This window comes from Rattus norvegicus, chromosome 19, assembly GCF_021556685.1.
Source record: "Rattus norvegicus strain SHRSP/BbbUtx chromosome 19, alternate assembly SHRSP_T2T, whole genome shotgun sequence".
NCBI lineage: Eukaryota > Metazoa > Chordata > Mammalia > Rodentia > Muridae > Rattus > Rattus norvegicus.
The window spans coordinates 28,539,143-28,562,447 of NC_141552.1; the positions used below are offsets into that span (position 1 = coordinate 28,539,143).

General features: G+C 46.7%; 1 protein-coding gene across 2 annotated transcripts in view; it reads right to left on the reverse strand.

The window, feature by feature from the left end:
* Nucleotides 1-460: 460 nt before the first annotated feature.
* The window catches only part of Slc6a2 (solute carrier family 6 member 2), a 40,867-nt gene continuing 18,022 nt past the window's right edge, over nucleotides 461-23,305 (reverse strand). For both annotated transcript variants that reach the window (XM_087595267.1, NM_031343.2), the window contains 11 exon segments: nucleotides 19,437-19,575; nucleotides 12,190-12,324; nucleotides 11,045-11,148; nucleotides 9,849-9,973; nucleotides 8,395-8,507; nucleotides 7,263-7,391; nucleotides 6,721-6,820; nucleotides 5,776-5,876; nucleotides 5,346-5,513; nucleotides 4,655-4,726; nucleotides 461-4,097 (listed from right to left, as the gene is read on the reverse strand). In XM_087595267.1, the coding sequence (XP_087451393.1) occupies nucleotides 4,074-4,097; nucleotides 4,655-4,726; nucleotides 5,346-5,513; nucleotides 5,776-5,876; nucleotides 6,721-6,820; nucleotides 7,263-7,391; nucleotides 8,395-8,507; nucleotides 9,849-9,973; nucleotides 11,045-11,148; nucleotides 12,190-12,324; nucleotides 19,437-19,575 (1,210 nt within the window). In that variant the 3' untranslated portion in view covers nucleotides 461-4,073.

Genomic DNA, 23,305 nt, shown 5'->3' on the forward strand with positions numbered 1-23,305 from the left:
GGAGGAAAGGAACAACAAAGGGAGGAGGTTAGAGAAGGGGAGAAAAGAGGAGAGGAGGGGAGGGGAGAGGAGGGGAAAAGGAGGGGAGGGGAGAGGAGGGGAGGGGAGAGGGGAGACAGGAAAGGGTGAGGAGAGAAGAAGAGAGAAGAGCAGGGGAGGGGAGGGGAGAGGAGGGGAAAAGGAGGGGAGGGGAGAGGGGAGGCGAGAGGGAAGGGGAGGGGTGAGAAGTGAAGTAGAGAGGACTGCCAATCTTTGAGTTAATATCACACACTCAACCCCCTGCCTCCTGTCTCTTCCTTGGGGTCTCAATGCAGCCCTTTGGGTGAAAGGTGGGTTACTATGATCAAAATCTCTTCTTTGCCAGTTCAATGACCCGACAGAGTGAAAGTCTCTCGTCTTACATAACTCACAGCTTTTACATTCATGAAAAAGCGCTCAGAACTCCACGCTCAAACACACGGCCCAGGAATGTTCTTTATTATTCTGTACATTAATTTGTTTTTTTTTCCACGAAGAGAACAACTTTCAAATTAAATCCAAGGCAGACACAGAGGCTCGAATGATACTTGAACAGTCTGTGACACAGAGAACATGGGAGTGAAACAATCCTATTTACACAGATGTAGAGACAGTAGAGCAAGGAAAGGCACCCCCCAGACTTCACATTCACCAACCAGGGCCAGGCATCCTGCCTGTGGGGCAGAGCTGTGGGGTCCCCAGACCTGCAAACACAGGGCAGAGCAACCCTCTCTGCCTTCTCAATGCTACCCAAGTGTCAAATCAATGGTGCTGGACCTGACTTCTTAAACACCAAGGTTTTCTGGCAGGAGATGAAAAGAAAACTCGACAAAAGAGGATCTATGGGACATGAAGTAATAACAAAGCTCTGAAGGCTGGAAAGCTCTATTTCTAGAGCCAATAGGTGGCCAGTTATGGGGTCACTTCTGGAAGCTTGCTTCATTGTGGCTTTAGCACAAAGGATGTTGTTGTGCTTTATTTCGGTTTATGTTTTCAATTGGATGTGTCCTTTGATGACCTAATTAAATCCCCAGTTTATAGAGATGCACCTCCCCGCACCAAACCCAAAGATGGAAAGCTCCTCTCTCAAACTACACTAATTGGCTGCAGACCCACTGCTAAATCAGTCCTAAATGCTGTGCTGCTGCTACTCCACCAAACACCCACTCTGATCACTTCCTCACCATAGTTTTCAAAGGAAATAAGCAAACGCATGAAGTGAGTGAGCTCAATGGGGGCAGAACTGATTTCTTTGGTAAGAATGTCTTACATCACCAAATCTAGAAAAATCTAGACTGGATGACTGTGAGGCAGGGGACTGGCTTCCACCTGGGCAGGAACTCCCTCTGAGAATTAAGGCAGTTTAGGGACTTTGGTTGAGCAGGGTTTTGCAGTGAGTTAGTATTCACTTTTTCTTCTGTCTTACTTGACTCTAAGTAATGCTAACATCTTAAACAGAAGCCTCACCGTGTCATAGAAAACAATTCTCTAAAAATCCAATCGATTATCAAAAGTGTCGAGTGTCATAAATAGTACTCAGGAGCATGCTGGTCCTGGGTGATCCTTACTATTAAAAAACAAAATGCAGAAGGCAAGCAATACTTATGATAAAGCACTAGACCCCGTCTGGCAAGTGTGGGTGGAAAGACGAGTGACCTTCTAGCACCTTCCTGAGAACCTCCAGGGGCTTTCTGGGTGTCTCCCTCCCAACTAGAGCACCTGGGTTTGGAGCCACAAACCACTTTGTCCCAGTCCCAGGAGCCAAAAAACTGCACCATTGCTTCAGTCTGGGGCTCACTCAGATAGCACCACATTTCAACTTTAGCCCCCAGGAACAATGTCTGCAGTCAAAGTGGCTACACAGACGGCAAAGAGAAAACGGCGGCGGGCCCATGCTGACCTAAGGCACCCAGGCTTTCTGAGCATGTGCGCTTGAAACAGTCAGGTGGACTCTTGCTTCTCAGGCCCCACTGCTCAAAGGGTGACCGTTGTCCTCAAAGGCTAGGACAGTGCCTCACAGGGGGCCAGTGAGATGAGATGAATAACCTTCTTCTGCCCTCCTCCCAACACTTTGTTCTGCTAAGAAACACTCCTTGCCCTTATGTGGGATTTTATGTACTCTGTATTTGGTATCAGCTCCAGGTAAGATAAACAGGGAGTTAGTTCCCGGGTGCTCTGGACTGTGACGACAAGATGGGGGTAGAGGGACTCATATCCCTAGGGAGTAGAGATCTTGAGCAGGTGAGATTTCTCATTTTCTCGCCCAGCAAGTGGGGAAATAGGAAAAGTGGCTCTCCTTTCTATGGAGCAGATGGGAGTTTAAATAATAATACAGTATTTTAAAGGTAACAGCTGAAAAGGGATCACTACTCCTGAGAGGTGTTGAGGTTGATGCTAACAGGGCCCTGGCTCGCACCTACCTTGCAGTGGAGTGAAAGAGCTTTCCTTTCCCCAGAGCTCCAAGACATTTGCCAGTGAGGGATGCCTTGAGCCAGCTTGGCCTTCTTACATGGAAAGATCAAATTTCCTCTAGAGATAACTTAAGGGCCCTGATTTGATAGGGAAATCAAAGTAAACCATCTTTTTACAGCCCTCCATGGGACATTGGGGACATCCTAGTTTCTCCATGTGTCTCCTACATGACTCCAATCACACACACACACACACACACACACACACACACACACACACACACAAAACCTGTGGAAGGGAATCCCACTACCACAATGGCAACCCATGATTCTAGATTTCAAATAAGGGCAGAAGAGGCTCAAACAAGAACCATAAATCCCAAGGAGAGGCCATCAATTTCACCAAAACCTTCCTTTCACTCAGTGAACCAAAACTAACCACCAGAGGGCACTAGTTGCAAGTTGGTGTCACATGTGAACTTAGAAATTTCCTGAACCTATCTACCTGTCCTCTCCAGTCAGATTATCCTCCCTGGACATGAGAGGTTGTGCTGTGCTCTGGTAAATCCAACCATGCCCTCCAAGGTGCCAAGTCAAGTAAATAATGAAACAAGCCATTTTCAGAGCCAATGGACTTCTCTGTTCTGCTGAGGTTCTCAGAAGAAACTTTGGAACTGTCTGTGGACCATAAGGAACCATGGCAGTCTATCAGGTTGCCTTAAGATATCTTCCTGGTCACACAGGACAGAGATCTCTGTGATAGACACACATATCTGGCTTCAGAGGGACCCTGACTCAATCCCCAGGAAGGTCTTGGGAACTACCCATATGTAGACAGAACAAGACTAGCAGGTAGCCTTGGCAGGCATGATTCATCTAGCAGTTACCACATTTCTGAAGTCCTTGACTCTGGAGAACTTCTTCACTGGTGGTACAGTTACATTCTCCCCCTAACATCATGGTTTGGGACTATCCAAATACCAGAAGTTAGAGTAATCCTCTAGAGCATACCAAAACCAGCCTTCACAATGAACTAGATAGTTAAGTCAGAGTTTCTGCTCACCTACCCCCAAAATAAAACTTCTACCAGCTACAGTTTAGGTGTGAAAAAGCCCCACTCCAAAACAGAGGCTCAGATACCAGAGTGGTGACTGGACAAATGGAAATAGAGGGGTAACCTGTATACCTTAGCTCACACACATGCTGTCAGGCTTAGTTGGGCTTTTGATATCTAACCAGAAGCCAATCTTCTCTCAGCCTGGATGAATTGAAGATGTCTTTTATGATCTGAAGTACAAGCAAATCTGGGAGGGGTTGCTACTGCTTGAGCCACAGACCTCAGCTCAGGTGTGCTCCCAAGGCAAGTGAGCTTGCTGTCAAGCCAGAGTTCCAAAATCCATGTCCCATTTCCTCCTTCCATCCACTTCCTCGAGGCTCACCAGTTCTCCACACTCGCTGCCTCCAGGCCAGATGAACAGAAGGTGAACAAAAACCAGAGTCACAGAATCATTAGTAACCAGGAAAACGAGAGCAGTGGGGAAACTGTCTTCCAGGGGAGGGATCCCAAGGCAGTGTCCCACGGGGGCGAAAAGAGGTCCTTGTCCTGGACATTGGCACGTGGGTTCCTCCTCCTCAGGGCCAGGTTCAAATAGCCAGCCAGTGCCGCAACTGCAAAAGGACAGCAAGGCCACTGTAGTGAGGATAGAGCCAGTGGGGACTTAGAGGTCAAGGGGCCAGCCAGTTGGGGCCCCAGGAAGCAAAGAGAACTCCCAAAGGAGGAGGACAGCAGATACCATCCTCACTGCTTGGGCCAGTAATGCCATTGATGCCCTGCAGTTACTATGCCTTCGAGATATAAAATGCTTGGCTTAGTTTGGTGACACTAACACCCCACTTGGCATCCCAGGACTAGGAAACAGAACAGTGACAGCAGGAGGCTGGCTGGAGACACAACAGTCTCATCTCTCTCCTCCCCCCCTCCCCCTTCACCTTAGTCCCTAAACTGAAGGTGGCTGCCATCTTTTTTTTTTTTTCTTTTTTTTTTCGGAGCTGGGGACCGAACCCAGGGCCTTGCAGTTGCTAGGCCAGCGCTCTACCTCTGAGCCAAATCCCCAACCCCAGGTGGCTGCCATCTTGACTTTCCTAACTGTGATCTTGCTTGGGGCCACCCAACAGAGAACAACCAGAACCTGCCCCACATAACCCAAGTTCAGTTCTGCACCCACCTGGAACTGTCTCACGTCTCTCTGGGCCACCAGGTGGTGTTCATTCTCCGGGGTGATTCCGTAGGCCACTCTCTGTGAGAAGGGGAAAGGAGGGAGCCTCAGGGGCCCAGGGAAAGCGGCCCGGGCATGAGGTCTTTGCCTTACAAAGTAGGGATATTTGAAAAGGCCACCAGCACTGGTTTGTAAGACCATATGTGTTATAACGTAACTCTGTGTGTGTGTGTGTGTGTGTGTGTGTGTGTGTGTGTGTGTGTGTGTGTGTGTGTTTGTGAGATCTATGCATATAAAAAAAAAAGAATCATTTCAAAAAGCCCTGGTTGATCATACTGTGGTGATTAGAAAAATGGTAGTGGACTCAGACAAGGAGAGATGGGCTATCTGAGGACATCCCACACATTGGAAGGGGACAGGCAGGCTGCACTTTATCATCTCATGAGCAGAAATAGCTGTGGTACTGGCAGGTAGCATGCAGGAAGCGCTTCCCATGGGCCAGGTTCTTTACTTAGTACCCAAGTATCTTTCTCTTCCAAGCTACGCAATATTCTTCTCAGGCTACAGATGGGGAAACTGAGGCTCCAGATGGGTCATCTCGGCAAAATGAGGCAGGCGTGCTGAACCTAAGCATCCTCTATCTCTGTCTCAACAGAGACAGCCACCTCCCCCCTCATCCCACAAGCCGCCCGGAGCTCACCTCCCAAAGGGAGCCCCGTATGCTGAAGAATTTGTAGATGACGTAGGCAGGTACCAGGATCATGGATGAGAGGGCAATGCCCCACCCGACCCAGTTGGCCCAAGGAGGATAGACGTAGTCATCATAGGTGAGTGGCTTGAAGTTGATGATGCTGACCACTACCACAAACTGCAGGACAGGAAAGGACAGCAGTGGAAGGACAGAGAGAAATGGGAGGAAGAACATAATCGGGGTTGAAACCAGCACAATAGCCTCTGGGGACCTGGCCAGACACCACTAAGGCGGAATACCTTCCATCCCCACTAAGGCCTGCATGACCAGGGCTTTCAGACCCCAGCACCACCTCCCACAGAAAACAAGTACCCACACCCTACCCCCAACCTGGACTCAGCCACCCTAAGGACCAGCACCAAGGCCACGCCCTACCTACCAGGAGGAAGGCGGGGCTCACGAACTTCCAACACAGTCTCCAGTACAGGCCTGGCTTAAACCCCATCATCTGCTGGATGTCATTGCTGAACCTGTCCACGCCTGTGAGCACATGGGGCAAGTGTGTCACAGAGAACCCAGAGAGGCAGAACTGGGGCCTCCTCCAGAAGCCATTGCAAGAGGTTCTGGCAGAGCGCAGGGCAGGTGATGGGAGGTTGACACTGTGGACTACGGGAAGCCTGGAGGGCACTTCGGTAATGGCAAATGAGGGAGACGACAAACTCTGGACAGAGTCGCCTTGCATGTGTCATTCTGATTATCTTACAAGATGGAAACCAGAGCTCGGAGAAGGGAGGGCCAGACTGAGGAGCCAGGGGCCCCAATCCCAGCCTGGCTCCTTCCTCTAGCGAAGACGTCTGTCCATATGTTCATGCACATGGACACCCAAACCAGAATCTAAAAGAGACCATCAGACACGCTCGCCGTGGTCTCTCCCAGAAAGAGTAACAACGAGACTGACCAAGGGGAAACGAGCAGTTAGAACCCATTTTACAGTCTAGTAAGTAAAATACAGGACATCTATTTAAATTTTAAGTTCAGACACATCTTAGAAAAAAAAATCGGTATCAGTAGATTCTATGCAATACTTGGGTCGTATGAACTTAAAAGTGCAGATTCATTTTTCACTCGAAGTTCAAGTTTACCTGGGCATCCTGTTTTGTTCTTTCAAGCTGTCTGGTTTGGGGAATCTGCAGCTCTCTACTGATTCTATCTCAGATGCTGGTACTGGGTGTCTCCCAGGTCTTACTGCCCAATGAGCTGAGGATTGCAAGAGACTCAGACCTGTATTTAATAGGAGCTGCTCACCTTTGGAGAGCTGTCCAGATGGCTGGGAAAACCCTTTCTGTCTCCGAGGAGCCCGAGAGAGCAAACTTGGGACACTTACCATAAAACCAGGAAACTCCAATGGCCTCCATGAGCACGGCAAAGAGAATGGACGTGCCTGCCGCGAAGGTGTCCAGCAGAGTGAGCACGTAAATCCCTCCCTGGGGCACAGGGAGAAAGGGCTCAGTCGGCTATAAACAGTCCCCAACTACATCTACAGCTACCGAATCCCCATTCCCACCTGCTCAGGGCCCTGTTTCCAAACATGCGTGTCAGGGCTAAGGTACAGCTCAGCATGTCTGCATCCTAACTAAGAGCTCCAGGAGCTGCTGGACGGAAGAGCTGTGCTCGATAAACAGTATGCTAAGCTTCCCGGGAGCTTCCACCAACTGTAAGTCAGTGAGCGGTAAACCACAGTGCTTGCGCATCATCAACCCCAGAAGTAGCACAAGGCAACAGGGATTGGCTGTCTTATAGATAGACTGTGTAACAGAGCCATTGTGCCCAGCCGCATCCAGCCCACCCCGGTACCCAGGCTAAGAATGTCTGGAGTTTTGAAACACGGTCCTAGAAAGCCCAAGAGTGTCTCATGTCCAACCTCACCTTCGTTATGCAAAACATGGCCAGAAGAAAGGTACCGAGGGTGACAGCACATGTGAAGAGTTTTCGGTGTCGCTTCAGGACCTGGAAGTCATCAGCCAGTCCGGTGATGACTGCCTCCATGCCTCCCATCTATAGCGAACCAGGAAGGTGGGGTAGGGATGAAGGGGTTCTTACGGTTCAGTATCGACCTCAGTTACAGAAGGCTTTCCAGAAAATAACAGACCCTGCCTTCCTCCCAAACAACTTTTCCCTCCCCCCCCCCCAAATCTCAACCAAGCTCAGGTTAGACGGGATGGCGAAGAGCTAATTCTTGCAAACGTCAGCAATGAGTCCCTGACCCCTGACCAGCTCAGCCTCAGTGGATACTGATGAGGGAGAGAGAGTGAGGGATATAGTTTCCAAATGACACAGCTACACGCAAATAGCGTCTTCTGGAAACATCAACTGGAGAACTTCCCCAGAGTGGGAACTTTATCCCATGGTAAATAACAAGGGTTCCTTGCTACCTTTCTAATCCCCAATCAAAATAGACTCTTGGAGTCTATTCCTTATGAGCCACTGTTGGGGCAGGGAAGTCCCTTGCTCCTCCCCTCTGCCTCTTAGACACTGTTAATCAACACCAGTACTCTACCCTGGGGTCTGGAGTCAACCTCAGACCCCGAAAAGCAAAGACCTGTTGGCCAGCCCCTCCCTATGTCATTTAAGAATTAAGGGTGGAAACAGATGAAAAGAGATGTTAGGAATTTAACTTTGCACATGAAAAAAATTATAATAATACAGGGATCTAGTAACAAAATAGGGTCCAAAATGTCTGCATTAGCTGTCAGTAATAAAATATAAATAATGGGAAAGTGCTGGGTCACAGAACATTCTATTCATGTCCTTTCTGAAGTCTGGCTCCCCATTTGTAAAAGCAGAGTATTGGGTTAGCGTGTCTGAGGCCCAGTACAATTTGTAGTTCCTGTGGGTTCCTGGCTTTGAGCTAGGCTATCATGTGGAAGGGAGACTCACTTCATTGTTTGGATTAAAACAGTGCCCTTGGAGACGGACACAAGACAGCAGCAGATCTGCAGGCTGAGTGCTGGAATGGGTTGCATGGGTGAAGAAGGGTGTTCTGAGAAGGATCACTCACTGAGCTATCTAGCCCCAGAGCCAGGAGCATCAGGAAGAACAGGACAGCCCAGAACGTGGATCCCGACAGAGTAGAAATGGCTTCTGGATACAGGACAAATACAAGGCCAGCTCCTGTAGGAAATATTAGGGCATGATGAGTGATTGGCATACTCAATAATGGCTACACAGGGAAAGAGAGCTCTGGCCCAGCTTCAGGACATTCGATCAGGCATGCATGGGCAGCACAGTCTTGAGATCGGGGTATGAGAGGTGGAGTCACAGTTTGGTTATGCTATTGTCTGGATCTGTTTCCCAAGCTGCCTTGTATCAAAGACTTGATCTCCAACTGGTGCAATTGTGTAGTGATTCAAACTTCAAGAGATGAAGTCCAGTGTAGTCTTCACTTTTTTGAGGATGCACCCTTGTAGGAGATCCTGGGACCCAAGCTCCTTTTCCTTCGCTCTGCTTTACACCTTGGGGTGAAACCTTGCTTTACACTTTGGGTCCCATCATATGGGACCAAAGCAAGAGCGCCAGTTAGACATTGTGAGTCAAGTAACCCCGTTACTTCATACATCAATTATCTTGGGTATTTTGTTAATAGTAATGCAAAGCAAATGAACACAATCTATGTATCAAGCAAGCAGCAGAGAGAGTAGCACCTTGTCTAAACAGCCATAAGTCATGTTTAGCCAACCTGCCTTTTACTTTGTGGAATTCTACTCTGGTTCTCAGAAACCCGTGGATCTTCAGGATCCATTAAAGACTGCCCTTCCCGAGGTCTTATCTTCCTTATGGCCTTAAGAACACAGAAGGCCATAGAGAAGGACATAGATTCCAGAGTCATGCTGACTGGGACCAAACGCTAACATCACCTCTCACTAGCTCATACGTAGCTTAAATCCCCAATTCTTCATCTTTAAAGAGAATCTGTCAACCTCTGCCTTGCAGGTTTGTGAGAACTAAGTGGAATGAAGTATACTGGTATGTTCTGAACAGAGTTTATCCCTGCTGAAATTCATGCTCGGGCTTGCTTCCCAAAATAGTGATGTGAAGAGGATTGAGGACCTTAAGGATTTAATTAGATGTTAGTGAGATTAACCCACTCTTTTGGGGAGTTCCTACTGTCTACGAGTTAGGCAGGCTCTCAGGGAGTAGCTTGCTCTAAATCAGGGATGTTCCTACAAACATGACTCTTTTAACACAGAGACATTTCTACTACTTCTCTGTAGTGAGATAAAGAGACATGGCCTCCCCTAGATGTCTACCTGATAACCAATCTCCACGCTCTGGACGTTCAGAAGTGTAATCCAGCTAAGGTCGCCAGGATGATGCCCTCAAGGGAAAGTCTTAACAGATGGGAGGCCAGAAACCTCCACAGCCACACCTCACAGTTTTCCAACTTTAGAGGCGTTATGAAGCCAGCTCAGTCTTTCTTCATTTAGCGGAATGCCAAGTGGTTTGGCTACCTACCTTCAGTGGCGACATCCTCAATCTTGACTTTATGTTCATGGGCCATGTAACCAAGGATGGAGAAAATGGCAAATCCAGAAATAAAACTGGTAACACAGTTGATGGTGCTGGTCAGCAAGGCATCCCTGGTAGAGAGAGAGAGGCTGCTACTAACAGTCCACATTACCCTCCCTCCTCTGCCCAGGAACCACTGGCCATCTATGGACAACCAGTGTGATCCTTCCTTTTCATTGTCCTGTCATACTGACTCCAGAGCCTTGCTATCACTGGGTAAGTACCTGCTGGTGCAGTGCATAGCAAAGAGCTAAACCGAAAGCATGCAGTAGACTCTTGGGGATCAGAGTTACCCTTTCCATAAGTAAATTCTGTCTTCCTCTGTCTCCTAGCTCCTTGCATAGTCATTTCAAAGTGTTGCTAAGATGAGCTACGCTTCCTTCTTGGTTTCTTTCTAATGACTTTTACATGTACTTGTCTTAGTGAACAAAATACAGCAGCTCATCGATCCACAGACACTCTGCCTCCCTGTCTTTGTCAATGCCATTCCTTACCATGACTTATGCCTTCCACTCCACATCTGCCTACTGTAATCCCGACTATCCTCCTGGGCTTGCCTCAGATATACTTCCAGACTCTTAATAGCAGGAGCCTACTAAAGGGATGGCCACCCCATTTTCCAACCTCCCTAAAACCTCTCCTGGCTGAACATTCCTCCTGCTCTTTCTTGAATCAAAGGTAGTTATTCTTCCTTAATTGTTAAATGGAGTGAGAAAGGCAGGCCCAAATCTGTCCCAGATTGAAGTCCTCATAGCACAGTGTCTGGAGGACTTCATTGACCCAAACTGGAGGCCTCTTCTGTGTCCCATCTGCCCTGAAGTCTTACTTCTGAGACAGCTAGCCCTCCCCCTGTTCATTCTGCACCTGCCTGACAGAGTCAGAGCTTCACCATCTCTTGAAGCCATGCTGTGCTTCTCTGTCACAGTGATCCTTCCCCACAGGCTCCTACAGCTTCTGACCTCAACTTCCCCAAGAGGTGTCTTCTAGTGAAATCTGCTTCTTAAATCCCACAGACCACATTGAGGTTCTCAGAATGACCACGATGGTCCACAGGGGACAGTCCCATTAGGTAAAGCCCTCTCTGTTCCTACAAGGACCAACTCCAGGATTCCTAGTGTTTGCGAACACTAAAGGGTGCTTACCTGTAACAGTTGTTGTCAAATTTATTGTAACTGGCAAATGCAATCAAGACTCCAAATCCAGCTCCCAGGGAAAAGAATATTTGGGTTGCAGCATCGATCCATACCTGAAATCAGTAAGCAAAACTCATCACCATCTACTTCCTACAGACTGGACAGCCTCCCTGAGAGTGCTGTAGACCAGGAAATGTGGTTTGAAGCAGACATAGACAGCTATAGTAACATCCTGGAATCTCCCTAGATTCTCCTGGAGTCAGACGTCAGAGTAATCATGTCCTGGTGGAACCCAATGGATCCATTTAATGTCCCAATTTTCAAGAAATTAAAAAAAAAACAACTAGAAATTCTAGGCTAGAATGTTGACAGGACAAGACCAAACGGTCCTGGCCATCTCAGGAGTTATGAAATGGAATCTTCAGAAGATAATGATTTCTGCTGGACTTCCCACTGCAGATGGTGGCAACCAATGAGAGCCTTTGGACACAATGGAGTTTACTTTTCTATCCGCCCTCCCTGGTGACTAGAGTAGATGGCTGGTGGACTAAAGGTTTAAGCTCATAGTTTGGTCCTAGTTAATCTCACCTCTCTAATATGCAAGCTTGGAGATACACTATATATTTATATGTTATAATATTTATACATATCACATAGGTGTGTATTGTATATATTATATATAATATATTGCAATATTATTATGATTACATCAATACACCTAAACTAAGGCATTTGAGTAGGATAGTTTCTGCCACGTCTCTACTTATTATTATTCTGGATTTCTCCAACCTTCCACTATAGTGGGAAGAAGGGAGATTCATTCACTGAGACTGCACTAAGGATTCAGTGCCTGCAGAGCTAACTGAATAAGGGGAAGCAAACAGGTGCAGAACCCATGGAAGCCTGCTCTGTTTTGCAAATTTCAAGATGACTCATGGTCTGTGGTCTATCATCTTCCTATGAGTGATACAGGAAAGAAGTTGCTTCTTGGCCCTTGCTGTACAGCATGGTGATCCGCTAGACACTCAACTAAGGCAGGAGCATATTTTAATATACCCCTATTAATGCTACGTTACTACGTTCGTCACCTCCCAACCCTAAGAAGCTCCCCTCCGCTTGGCCATTGGGCAGATAGGTGGCCCCTGGGCACTCACCGTGGCCTCCTTGAGGCGGTAGAAGTCAATGTGCAGGTAGGCGTTGATGCCATTGGAAGCACCAGGCAGAGTGACGCCATGAACCAGGAGCACAAAGAGGACAAAGTAAGGCAGGGTGGCTGTGATCCAGACAACCTGAGCAATAGACAAGATGGCCGTGAGGGTCTCACCCTGTCCATGGCCTGTCCATGGCTAGGACGAAGACATGGTGTCTTTTCTCAGAACGCAAACATGCCCTCCACTACTTCCTTTCTCCTTTTCATTTCAGGGCCAGGTCTGTGGCCTGACCCCAGGGACAGAGCAATGAACAGATGCAGGGCTCCCTTGGAGAAGCTCAGGACTGATCAAGTCAGTCACTGAGAGAATAGAGATGAAATGGAAGATGAGGTCACCAAGGGCAAAAACTAGGTTTTCAAAGCCCCTGATGCCTCTTTCTCAACAGAGCTGCCTTTCTGGACCCCTTTACAACTATTTTATATGGAACCGAGCAGGCTTACAAAGTAAGGCAGTGTTGGCCCTGGCAGCCTTGCCTCTGTCACACTACAAGCATGGGTTGTTACACCCAACTTATATATAGGCAGAGTATTTAAAAGTTCTAGTCCCTCCCAACTTCTCTCCATCTCTCCCTCCCTCTCCCTCTCCTTCTCTGTCTCTCTGTCTCTGTCTCTGTCTGTCTCTCTGTCTCTCTGTCTCTGTCTGTCTCTCTGTCTCTCTGTCTCTGTCTCTGTCTCTCTGTCTCTGTCTCTGTCTCTCTGTCTCTCTCTCTGTCTCTGTCTCTCTCTCTCTCCTTCCCCTCCTTTGATGCTCCTCTTCTCCTTTAGCCCTTCCTCCTTTATGTGCTTCTGTTTCCTTCATTGCTGAGAATAAAACCCAGAGGATAGAATCCAGAGGTTTCCACACATCAAACAAACACACTACCACTGAGATACTGTTTTTGTTTTCTTTGAGACACTGGCTCAATTGTAGTCCAGTGTCACTCAGACTCATGATCCTCCTGCCTCAGTTGCCCAAGTGCTGGGATTACAGACATGTGCACAACACTTAGCTTCTCTTTTTTCTTTATCCGCATTTTAGTACATCCTCTCAAGTCTGGTGCATGTGGCTGGGCAGAAAACAGAAAGAAAAAAACAACAACAACAACAACAATTTTCCACCTCAGTAGGAGCAGATTGAGACCAAGACAAACTATCTTTGTGGAAACACAAAAGAGAAAAAATTACCTTCAGAATCAAAACAGCCACACCCTGCCCAACATGGAGAAACAGAGAAAGGGTGACCAGGAGAGTTGTCATTGTCACTGATTCTCCATGCTCTTGGCCACACAGTAAAGTACTCCATGGACAAGAATGTGGAAGATTGTTCCCAGTCCTGAGATTTGTGGTTTAAATAGTCTAAGGTACAGCCTCAACTCTAGTATTTTTTCCCAGCTGAGGTCAACCGTAGCCAAAGTTACTGGCTTCACTCTTGATACAGCTGTGGGCTTGCAGAACAGCTGTGCACCAAACTGAACCAGGGCTGGGTAGTCAGACCCAAAGAAGACAGAGCTGAAACATGAGTGGACATACAGCTTAAAGACCAGGTTGTTCTTTCCCTACACCTCAGGAACTCTGTCTCCTAAAGAATCCATACACAGCCCTTGATAGAACGTCGAAGACATGACTGAGTATAACGTTCTTCGTCAGCCTGCAAAGATATAGGCCCCAAACAAAAAGTGACATATTAGTGACAAACTCCCACACTTGAGTTTTTCCACACTCATGTTTAGAGGATGGAATTTATCTTCCTGATTTTCTTATTCCTAGTATGTATGGCTCCTTTGGAATGTTTGCTAGGTGAGTGAATGAACGGTCGTGTGGATGAAAGGTTGAGTTAGGAAACGAGAAAGATGGTAGGGTCTAGAATAAGCTTTGGTTAAATGAATGGATGGATGGGTAGCTAAGTGGGGTGAAATAATGGAAGAGCAGGTGAGTTATAAACCAAGAAGATAGTGAGTGGCAGTCAATGGAAGAATGAAATTGGGAACAAACAAATGGGAGAGGAAACATGGTGAATAGATTCTCCAGGGGCACATCTGGTTTGGAGGAAAACAGGAAGGTTCTCCTATTTTTATGGTATCCAGTCACTCACTCCCCAGTTCTATGAATATCTTTGAGAACATGGGCTGTGTTCTCTGTTCTTTGTTGGGTCATTAGTGTAGAAACATGGGGGACAAACTTGATAACAAAAGGGGAGAAAAGCATGGCCTTTGAAAGAGAGGCTGTCACATCTGGGTGGCCTCCCATTGGTTTCAGGCCATTCAGTCTCTCAAACTGAGGCAAGTGGTCCCCAACCCTTGGCAACAGGAACAAAGAAAGAGCCGCCATCCACCCTTATCCTAATGGCTACTGCTTCCTGCAACTCATGTCAACAGCTGTGGCCCAGATGCACTGTCCTGCCCAGGAAACTGGGTGTGACCAGACTCCTCTCAGGAAAACAGCACTCAGTGTTCTGACTCCAGGGAACCTCCCAGGGAGCCTGGGGAGCTCCTGCACTGGCCCTGAGTGCGACTCCAACATGGATTTGGTTTTCCCAAGGAACATACAAGGGCACAACGGAGGTGACAGTGAGTGTCAAGCATCAAGAAATGCCCACACATTCAAAGTTAAAGCTTTGGGTGGCAAACATGTTTTCAGACATCTAGGGCATTTGTCAAAAAAACTAAGGGACATCTTCCTCACATCCATGTGCTCTCCTGTGCACACAGCAAAGAAAAAGACCGATCAGCTCTGTCATCCCCATCTCAGGCTTCCCTTTCAGCATGAGGTAGAAAACAAAATAAGGAACCCCTCTTTCTTTCTTTCTTTCTTTCTTTCTTTCTTTCTTTCTCTCTCTCTTTCTTTCTTTCTTTCTTCCTTCCTTTCTTTCTTTCTTTCTTTCTTTCTTTCTCTCTCTCTCTCTTTCTTTCTTTCTTTCTTTCTTTCTCTCTTTCTTCCTTCCTTTCTTTCTTTCTTTCTTTCTTTCTTTCTCTCTCTCTCTCTTTCTTTCTTTCTTTCTTTCTTTTTTTCTTTCTTTCTTTCTTTCTTTCTTTTTTCCCCTGTCACTTCAGACATAATTTTTGTTGTTATTATTATTCGGCTTTGATTTTTTTTGAGACCTGGTCTCACTGGTTAACCTGCCCTCGTAGACCAGGCTGGCCTCAAACTCATGGGCATCTGCCTTATTCTGCTTCCCCAGTGCTGGGATTAGAGGCCTGTTCTATCATATCTATCCTTAAACATAAACGACAGCCACTCGGATGTGTTTGTGGATGATTTCTGAAGTTCTACACTACCAAATTCAAACTAATGGCTGATCATAAAACTGAGGAAGAATGTGACCTATGGCCCACAAAAGAAAAAGGCTCCAGATGGCAATGTCTCTTGTCAATGTTGTCTAGGGAGAGGCTGAAGTTCCATTATTGAAAGTATGAAAGCCTTGAGCCTTACCATGCATCCAAGTATCAGGCCAAGGATGATGTTGGTCAAGGTGATGTTCATGGACCACTGGCATTGATGTCACCCAAAAGTTCATCACAAATGGAAGCTCCTACCCCACCCATACCAAATAGACTCTCTATAGGAAAAATCAGAAATCTGAGCTTTATCAAGGTGCCCCTCAGGGTCCTCTTGGACCCGCAATTGGAGAAGCTCTGGTGGTGGGCATACTCCAAAACTGAGATGATACATACCCACACTCCTAGGAGAAAGCTCCCCTCAGTTTGTGGCCAGCTAGCCTTGCCTACTTAGAAGTGACAGACTAGTGAGAAACTATGTCTCAAGCAAACAAAATCAAAGACAAACAAACACAGTGCACAGGACTGACAATCTGAAGTCTTTCCTTCGGGCCTTCATATCCACACACACCCAAATACATACCTGTACTCCCGTACACATGTGCACACACTAAAATAAATAACAAAGTCACATACACTCTGTATTCCTGTAAAACTTCAGTAGCTTTTGTAGGTGTAAGATTTGTGGTCTTCGAACCAAATTTCAGGGCCATTTTTACTAACAATGGGGATAGTCTTTTACAGAGAAAAATTTATAGGGTATGGCATGATGCTAATGTTGCTTAAGAAAATAATGAGCTAGAAATAGTTTAGTGTAAGCATGGATCATGTGCAAATAACTCTGTTCTGTGTAACTCCGTCAGGTCAAGTCAGGAAGGCAAGACAGGATTGACAACAGTAGGGGGAAGACAGCTGGAATTATGCCTTGACAATAAATGCAAAATGCAAAAAAACAAACAAACAAACAAACATCAGCTGCAGCGACAACAACAACAATGAAACTTTTTAATCGATTAAATATTCTAAAGCTCAAATAATTTCAAATTTAACTGGCTTTCTCGCTTTTCCCGTTCTACTGCGTCTGCTAGAATTCAGAGCATCGTCTATATATTCCAATGGTCTATGTGTTCCCATCTTCCGAGCAGCCCAGAAGCTGACGGTGAAGCAGGTAAAGAAGAATGGCTGGGGCTGGCTGGCTCTGTCATCCCATCTCGTCTCCGTGGAAGAGACTCTGAAGTTTCTCGAAGTGTGGTGTATTGTGCAAACAGATTGTGTGGGAACTTGGGAGAGGGGGGAGGCAAGCCCAGCTCCTGATCCCTTCTGACCTCCTTCTACTTTGAAGTGATTACTGGGCCAACACAGCTGCCTGCCACTGGGTGTGTGGTCTGGGGGTACCCCCTCACTCCAGCTCTAACTGCCCTGTTCCCACCTTCCCAAGAGCCAAGCAGTCAACGATCCTCTTCCCAGATCATTTTCATTTGCACATTTTTGACTCATTCCAGGCCTCCTCTGTGACTCTGGAGGATGACTAAGAAAAGCTTGTGTGCTTTTCCAGAAAGAAGTAAGCAACACTCTCGGATTCCTCATCAGCCAGTTTATAAAAACAATTAAAGACAGGGCACTGGAATGCCCCAAGTGAAGCCAGCTCTAGAAATAACCTCCTCACGGACCACCTGGGGTCTCTATGTGCTCAAATTTTATGACTCAGGGGGACTCTATGCAAATGGGGGTCCTGGCTCCAGTTGACCCTGCAGGGCCAAGCACATCCCTCTTCATGTCTCTACATGGATGGCGCTTTCATGGTGAAACACCCTTCTCAACTCAGAAAATACATTCGGCAAGCAGAACAGAGCATGCGCAAGCATTCCCGCTCCTGCTGGTATCTTGGTAACACCAGTCTCCCTGCTGGCAGCTTATGATCTGCTCATGACTGTGAGGAACAAGGTTGAGCTCCATATTAGAATACTAAGGACTCACACCCATCTTCTGTAGCTCATGCGATGGAACGTTTGGCCTGCTCCTGGTGCCAAGAGCAGCACAGGGAAACCTAAGCAGGGCTTATCCAGGGCTTCCACACGTTGATAACTTTGCTCATAGGTTTTTCCAGAGAGACTCTTTCCCTTTCTCCTCATTTCTGCCCATGCCTATCCTGACAGGAGTAGCACAAATACCACCTTCTCCACACCTTTATCTCAGCTCACAAAGCATCCACAACTTGCAAATGCAGCACCTCTGACTTTCTGACCATGGCAGATCTTGACAGGAAATACTGTCTGCCTCAAGTCAAAGTGCCAATAACCATATGGCTGGCTGCGTCTGTCTGGTGAGGTGGAACTATCTGCTAAGTTAACCTAATAACAGCTTAAAGGACTACAGTTTGTATTTTTATTAAGGAATAACTGGACTACTTCATGTGAAATTATTTCTAAGGGTAATGGTAAGTTCAGAACAAACAAAAACAAACTACATAATAACAAGTGTAATTTGTGACCACAAGTGCTTATTTAAAGGAAACTTTACAGATGCCTCTGGATAGATGCTCAAAATACTGGACATCTGGGCCAACCCCAACCCCATCAGGAACACAAACAGAAGAAAGAAATGGAGGAAATAATCTGTCAGAAATCTATTTGTGTACTGCTAGTCTTAGACTCTAAAATAGCACATAGTAGGTGTCCATAAAAGCTTAGTAAGTTGAGCCAAGCATTTAATAAAATCTCGGAGCCTACTCACCCATCCTTCAACCCATCACTAAGTATTTACTAACACCTACCACGTGCCAAGTGATAGATGGCAGCGATCCTAGACCGGTTTTGGCATTAGGACAAAGAACAAGCATGATGCAAGCAGACGGGAAGACCTATTTGATGCAGGGTCTCGTCTGCGTGAAGTGTTCTCTGGGAAGTCAGCTGTCATGATGTGAGATGTCCAGAAAACACAGAAAAGCTACACGGAAAGAATCCCACACCACTGGCCGACAACTCCAACTCCACCTCCCAGAGAGCCTCAAACCACCTAATATGTTCCAGTCCAGTCAGGTCTCCAGACATATGGCCCATGCAACATCACACAGAGCAGAATCATCTGTCCGAGTTTAGTCAGTTCTCAGAATTGAAATAGGAAAAGATGGCTGCCATTTGAACTCTCTCTTCTTAGGTATGGCTTGTTCCAAAGCTGTACCTAAGCAAAACATTAGAAAGAACACTTTCTAGCTGTATCACTTAATTACAGTCGAGTTCTTCTAGACTACACATAGTCCCTGGGAGATTGTTATTCCCACATTAATCCCCAAGCTAAGAATCACCAGGAGTCGCCCCCTAAATAGACTCCATCCTGGAGAGGTGACCACAGAAGGCTGCAGCATCCAAGTTCAAAATGCCACCGCACTGATCTGCTAACCCGTTTTCTTCTCCTAAATGTCTAGATACTTGTGGACACTCAGCACTGTAATAGAGCCAAAGCATACATCTAATCATCTTTCAAAGCGTTTTCTCCCAACATTCAGTATAGACTTACTGATTCTATAGTAAAGCAAACTGTCAATTTCCCAAGGAAGATGCAACGCTTACGTGCCGTTTTAGGTGAGAATTCAAGGCCAAAGATCAGCCTTGGCCTCAGATCTTAGAGGATGCCCCAGGCTCTGATCTCTGCTACTATGGAAGTTATCAAGAGAAAATGAGAGGAGGCCTGATCCACTTGTAGCCCTTTACCTTGCCGTTGGGAAGAGTCAGGCTCTGGGGAACAGATTTGTCCACACAGAGGCAGAGATGAGGGTGTGACCTGAACGTGGGCTCCTAGACCCACCTCCTTGCACTAGCCACATGGCTGTAGCTAGGAAGACACTCGCACTCGTGCATGCACACGCGCTCACACATGTGCACCACCTGTGTGTCTTTCCAAGCCTAACCTCCCAGCTGAAGAAGCACAGAGACGTTACCTTTCCCGATGTCTTCACTCCTTTCCAGAGGCTGAAATACAGGACAACGATAACGACCATCAGGCATAGCAACAGCTGCCACTGGGGCAGGCCGATGTCATGGATCCCACTGCTCTCGTGCAGGTGTAGGACACCACGCCTGTGAGGGGAGAGAGGACAGCATCAGGGAGGAGGACCAAGTGCCCCGTGATGGTAACGGGATTTGCTATTCTCCATAAGTCTGGGGTTCTTGTGTGTGTCAGCTCTGGTCAGCTATGGCCTGCATCTAGCATGGCCTGCTCAAGTGCCACCTGCTGGCCATGGGAACACAGTGACAAGACAGGGAAGACCCCAGTTCTCCAGACTGCATTTTCTAAACTACCAGTAGGAGGAAGAACACTGCTCACACACACTATGACCCTAGCATGTTAACATCTAGAATTAATGTTCACAAATGCTCCAACCCCAACATGGTAATATCTACCATTCACGAAATTAATTTTCACCCAAACACAACAACCCCTAAAACCAAAATCCACCATTAGTAGAGTGGACAGAGTATAGAGTACTAGGCAGCATCTAATCATGAGGAGATGGACCTTTCATCTCTTAAGGCCCTGGCAGACAAAGGAGTGAGCCTTTTCTGTCTGATTCCATTCATATGAAGTTCTGTGAAATATGGAAAACTGATGGGCAGAGGTCACTCTGGGCTGGAAATGAGGTTAGCCAACTAGGAAAGGACTCATGGACACTTGTAAGGACCATGATTACTAGGTTGAACGTTGGTCACATGGCTATGTGCAGTCGGTGACAGTCATTGAGCATTATGATATGCATTTCTTTGTGATACCCTTCAATAAAAGGCATCGTAAACAATGAAAACAAGAAGAATAAGCCTTCTGAAGGCCTGGGGCTTTCAAGACCATATATGGTGAGGGAATAAGAGAACAGCAAGGAAAATGACTACTTGCTAATTAGGTCCCAAAGCCACTTGGTGACATGGTCAAATGAGACAAATGGATAGATAAAATAGAAGATCAAGTCCCTGCAATCACCATTGTCCCACAGGTCACAGATGCTCACCAACTGCTCACAATCTAGAAAGTCAAACAAGCAGAACAAAGAGTACTTTAGTGGGGCACTGGACAACACCTATGCCATGAATTCCTCTCCAAAGGGTGCTGTAGGCTGGCCCATTTGGGCTATAGACACACTTAGGGAGCCTCTGGCATTCAAGCCCTGTCATGATGAGGTTATACTCCAATGTCAGCAGTGTATAAAATTACTATAAAGAAAAAATTACTATAAAGACTGATTTTGTTAGGAGGAGTCAGGAAGTTGCACAAGCCCCCAGAGTGGTCTCTGCCTCCTTGCCTCACTCAAAGGCTGCATCTGGATGAGGATTGCTGCCTCCAAGTTCCTTTCCTCCAAAAGGGCTCCCCGATCACCCTTGACATACATCTTTAACCATTTCAGTTCCTGTGGCTCTTGATTCATCTAGCAGAAAAGCTTCTACATGGGACACCAAGACTGATTGACTGCACAGTTGTCCCTAAGTCTTCCTGGGAAATTGGTTCCAGGACCTTCCATGGATTCTATAATCAGGGGATTCCCAAGTCCCTTAGATACAATGGCATTGTACTTGATATTTCTTATGCAGACCGTTTGAACACTCTAGATCATCTCTAGGCTGTTTTAAACACAGTAACAGTAAATGTGGCTATTCTGTATCACTGCAGAGACAAAGGCAAGATACAAACTTTTGTCTGTACATGTTCACAGTAGACACGTTCTCACTGTGATACGGGGGTTCACTGTACAAAGGTCTTCCCGGAAAGAGAGGTAGATAAACTACTCCTGGGTGGCTAGGGCTCAGCCCAGGTCTGGCAGCTACATGTTGGTTTCAGCAGAGACAAATGTCCTAACCTCTTTTTGCCAAGCCCAACAACCTGTCTTCTATTTAAAATAGAAATGAGAACCCAGAGCCACCCCAAGGAGATCTAGGGTGAGTCTCCAGCATGCTTTTGCTTCTCTTAGTAAGCCTTCCTTCTACTTGTAAAATCCCAACTCTCCAGGTCTTTCATACTGCCCGGGCAACCTCCCATTTTCCCATGTAGACAATTCCCTTGCCTGTGTGTCATTCTGCAAACATCTGTGTTCAGCTTCAGGTAGTTACCAGTCGTGCTAAGTGTTATGAGGAAGTAACAGCTTCATATAATATCCTTCCTTAGAATAAAACACTAATTCAAAAGACACACTGATGGTAAAAAAAAACTGTATAAATCTCTGATGGAAAGACGTGTGTGTGTGTGTGTGTGTGTGTGTGTGTGTGTAACATATAATCATAGATATGCCTTCCATGACCCCTTCCTTTCATCCTTCTCTTCCCTCAGTTTTCTTCCTCTTCTTCCTCCTCCATGCCCTGAGAGAATTATGAGATAGGGGCTTTAATTTGAATATGATTTGGAATCTTCCAGGAACACCAGTTGTTCATGTAACCCCATCTCCATGTAATTTTCCTCTTTGGCAACAGGATTGTCAATTCATATGTCAGTATTACTTGTCTAATGTCAAAATAAATCCTTCTGTTTGTGTTGCTGTTGTTTGATCGTCTGTTTCACTGTGTAGCTTAGGTTGGCCTGGAACCCATGGCTCTCTTCCTGCTTCACTCTTTCATGATCTTCCAGAGAAGGCAAAAGTCTATTTTTTAAAGATGGTTTATATCAAAAAGCAATCTGCTGCTATCTGCTCACTCTTAACCAATTAAGTCGAACCTCTAACAAGTTGGCACTTGGGTTGTAAAGTCTTTGATTGCCACCAGAGATTGAGCTCCCTAAGTCGGGTACTTACCCAAATGGCAAGCTTTTGCTAGACCAACCTAAGCCTTCCAGAATGTATCTTCTTTCCTGGCAAAATACCACTGGCTTTCTGTAGTTGAGAGAGAGGAGGCTTGAGTAGGCTCCTCAGAAGGGGCTTGTAAATTTTGTAGAAGCTTGGGTGCTTAAAGGAGAGCACAGTTAACTGGGAGTTGAACTGCCTTTACTGGACCGGCTCAAAAAATAATCAGTGTGAAGATCTAGCAGCTTTCCCCCTAAGTAGTTAATGTTTGTGAGTGGCCCATGAAGGTGTAAAGGCCACCATACTGCATTTATCCATTCTGTAATTCATTCGTATCAGGTGTCTAGTATTTGCAAGAACATGAAGAGAAGTTGAAGAGTGTGGGACAGAAATGAAGCCATCCAGGCTTTCCCAGTGGGCCTATCCTGCGTGACCTGACCCCATGCTGAGCACCAAGCCTCCTGTACCTCAGCTCCAACCCAGGTTGTGCATTAGAGGCTGGTGACTCCAGCATACATGCAGCTCCCAGGATAGGGGCGATGCGAAAAGGCTCATGCAAGCATCCCCACCTATGAGCTTTTTCCCTCTCATGAAGATTCGGCTGCAGAATGTGGGCCATATGCTGAGCCCAGGAAATGCTCCCACAGACAGCAGCTGTAGCATCACTGCATCTGGGTCTAGGCTTGCACTTGCAGGGTTCCACAAAGAGTGCGAGCAGGCCAGGCTCTTCTGACAAGGTTGCCAGGAGCCAGTAGAGCACAGGGCAAGCGGGTAGCAGGTCTACAGGTGCAGGGGTGGACGAGGATGTGAGCATTTGTGAATGATGACTGAAGCTTTGTGAGTGATTGAGACCCCCCCAAAGACATCCACATTCCCCCAAACATCCAGTCTCTGAAGTCCCAGATCACCTGTCTGACTTCACCATGTCTTATCTCCTCCCACAACAGTCCCTGTGTCTGACTCTTCCTTGTCCTGTCCTGGACCTTGCTATCCTGTCCCACACCAGACCCCTTATTCTTTCTCTCTCTAGAACTATAGAAGATGCCACTGCT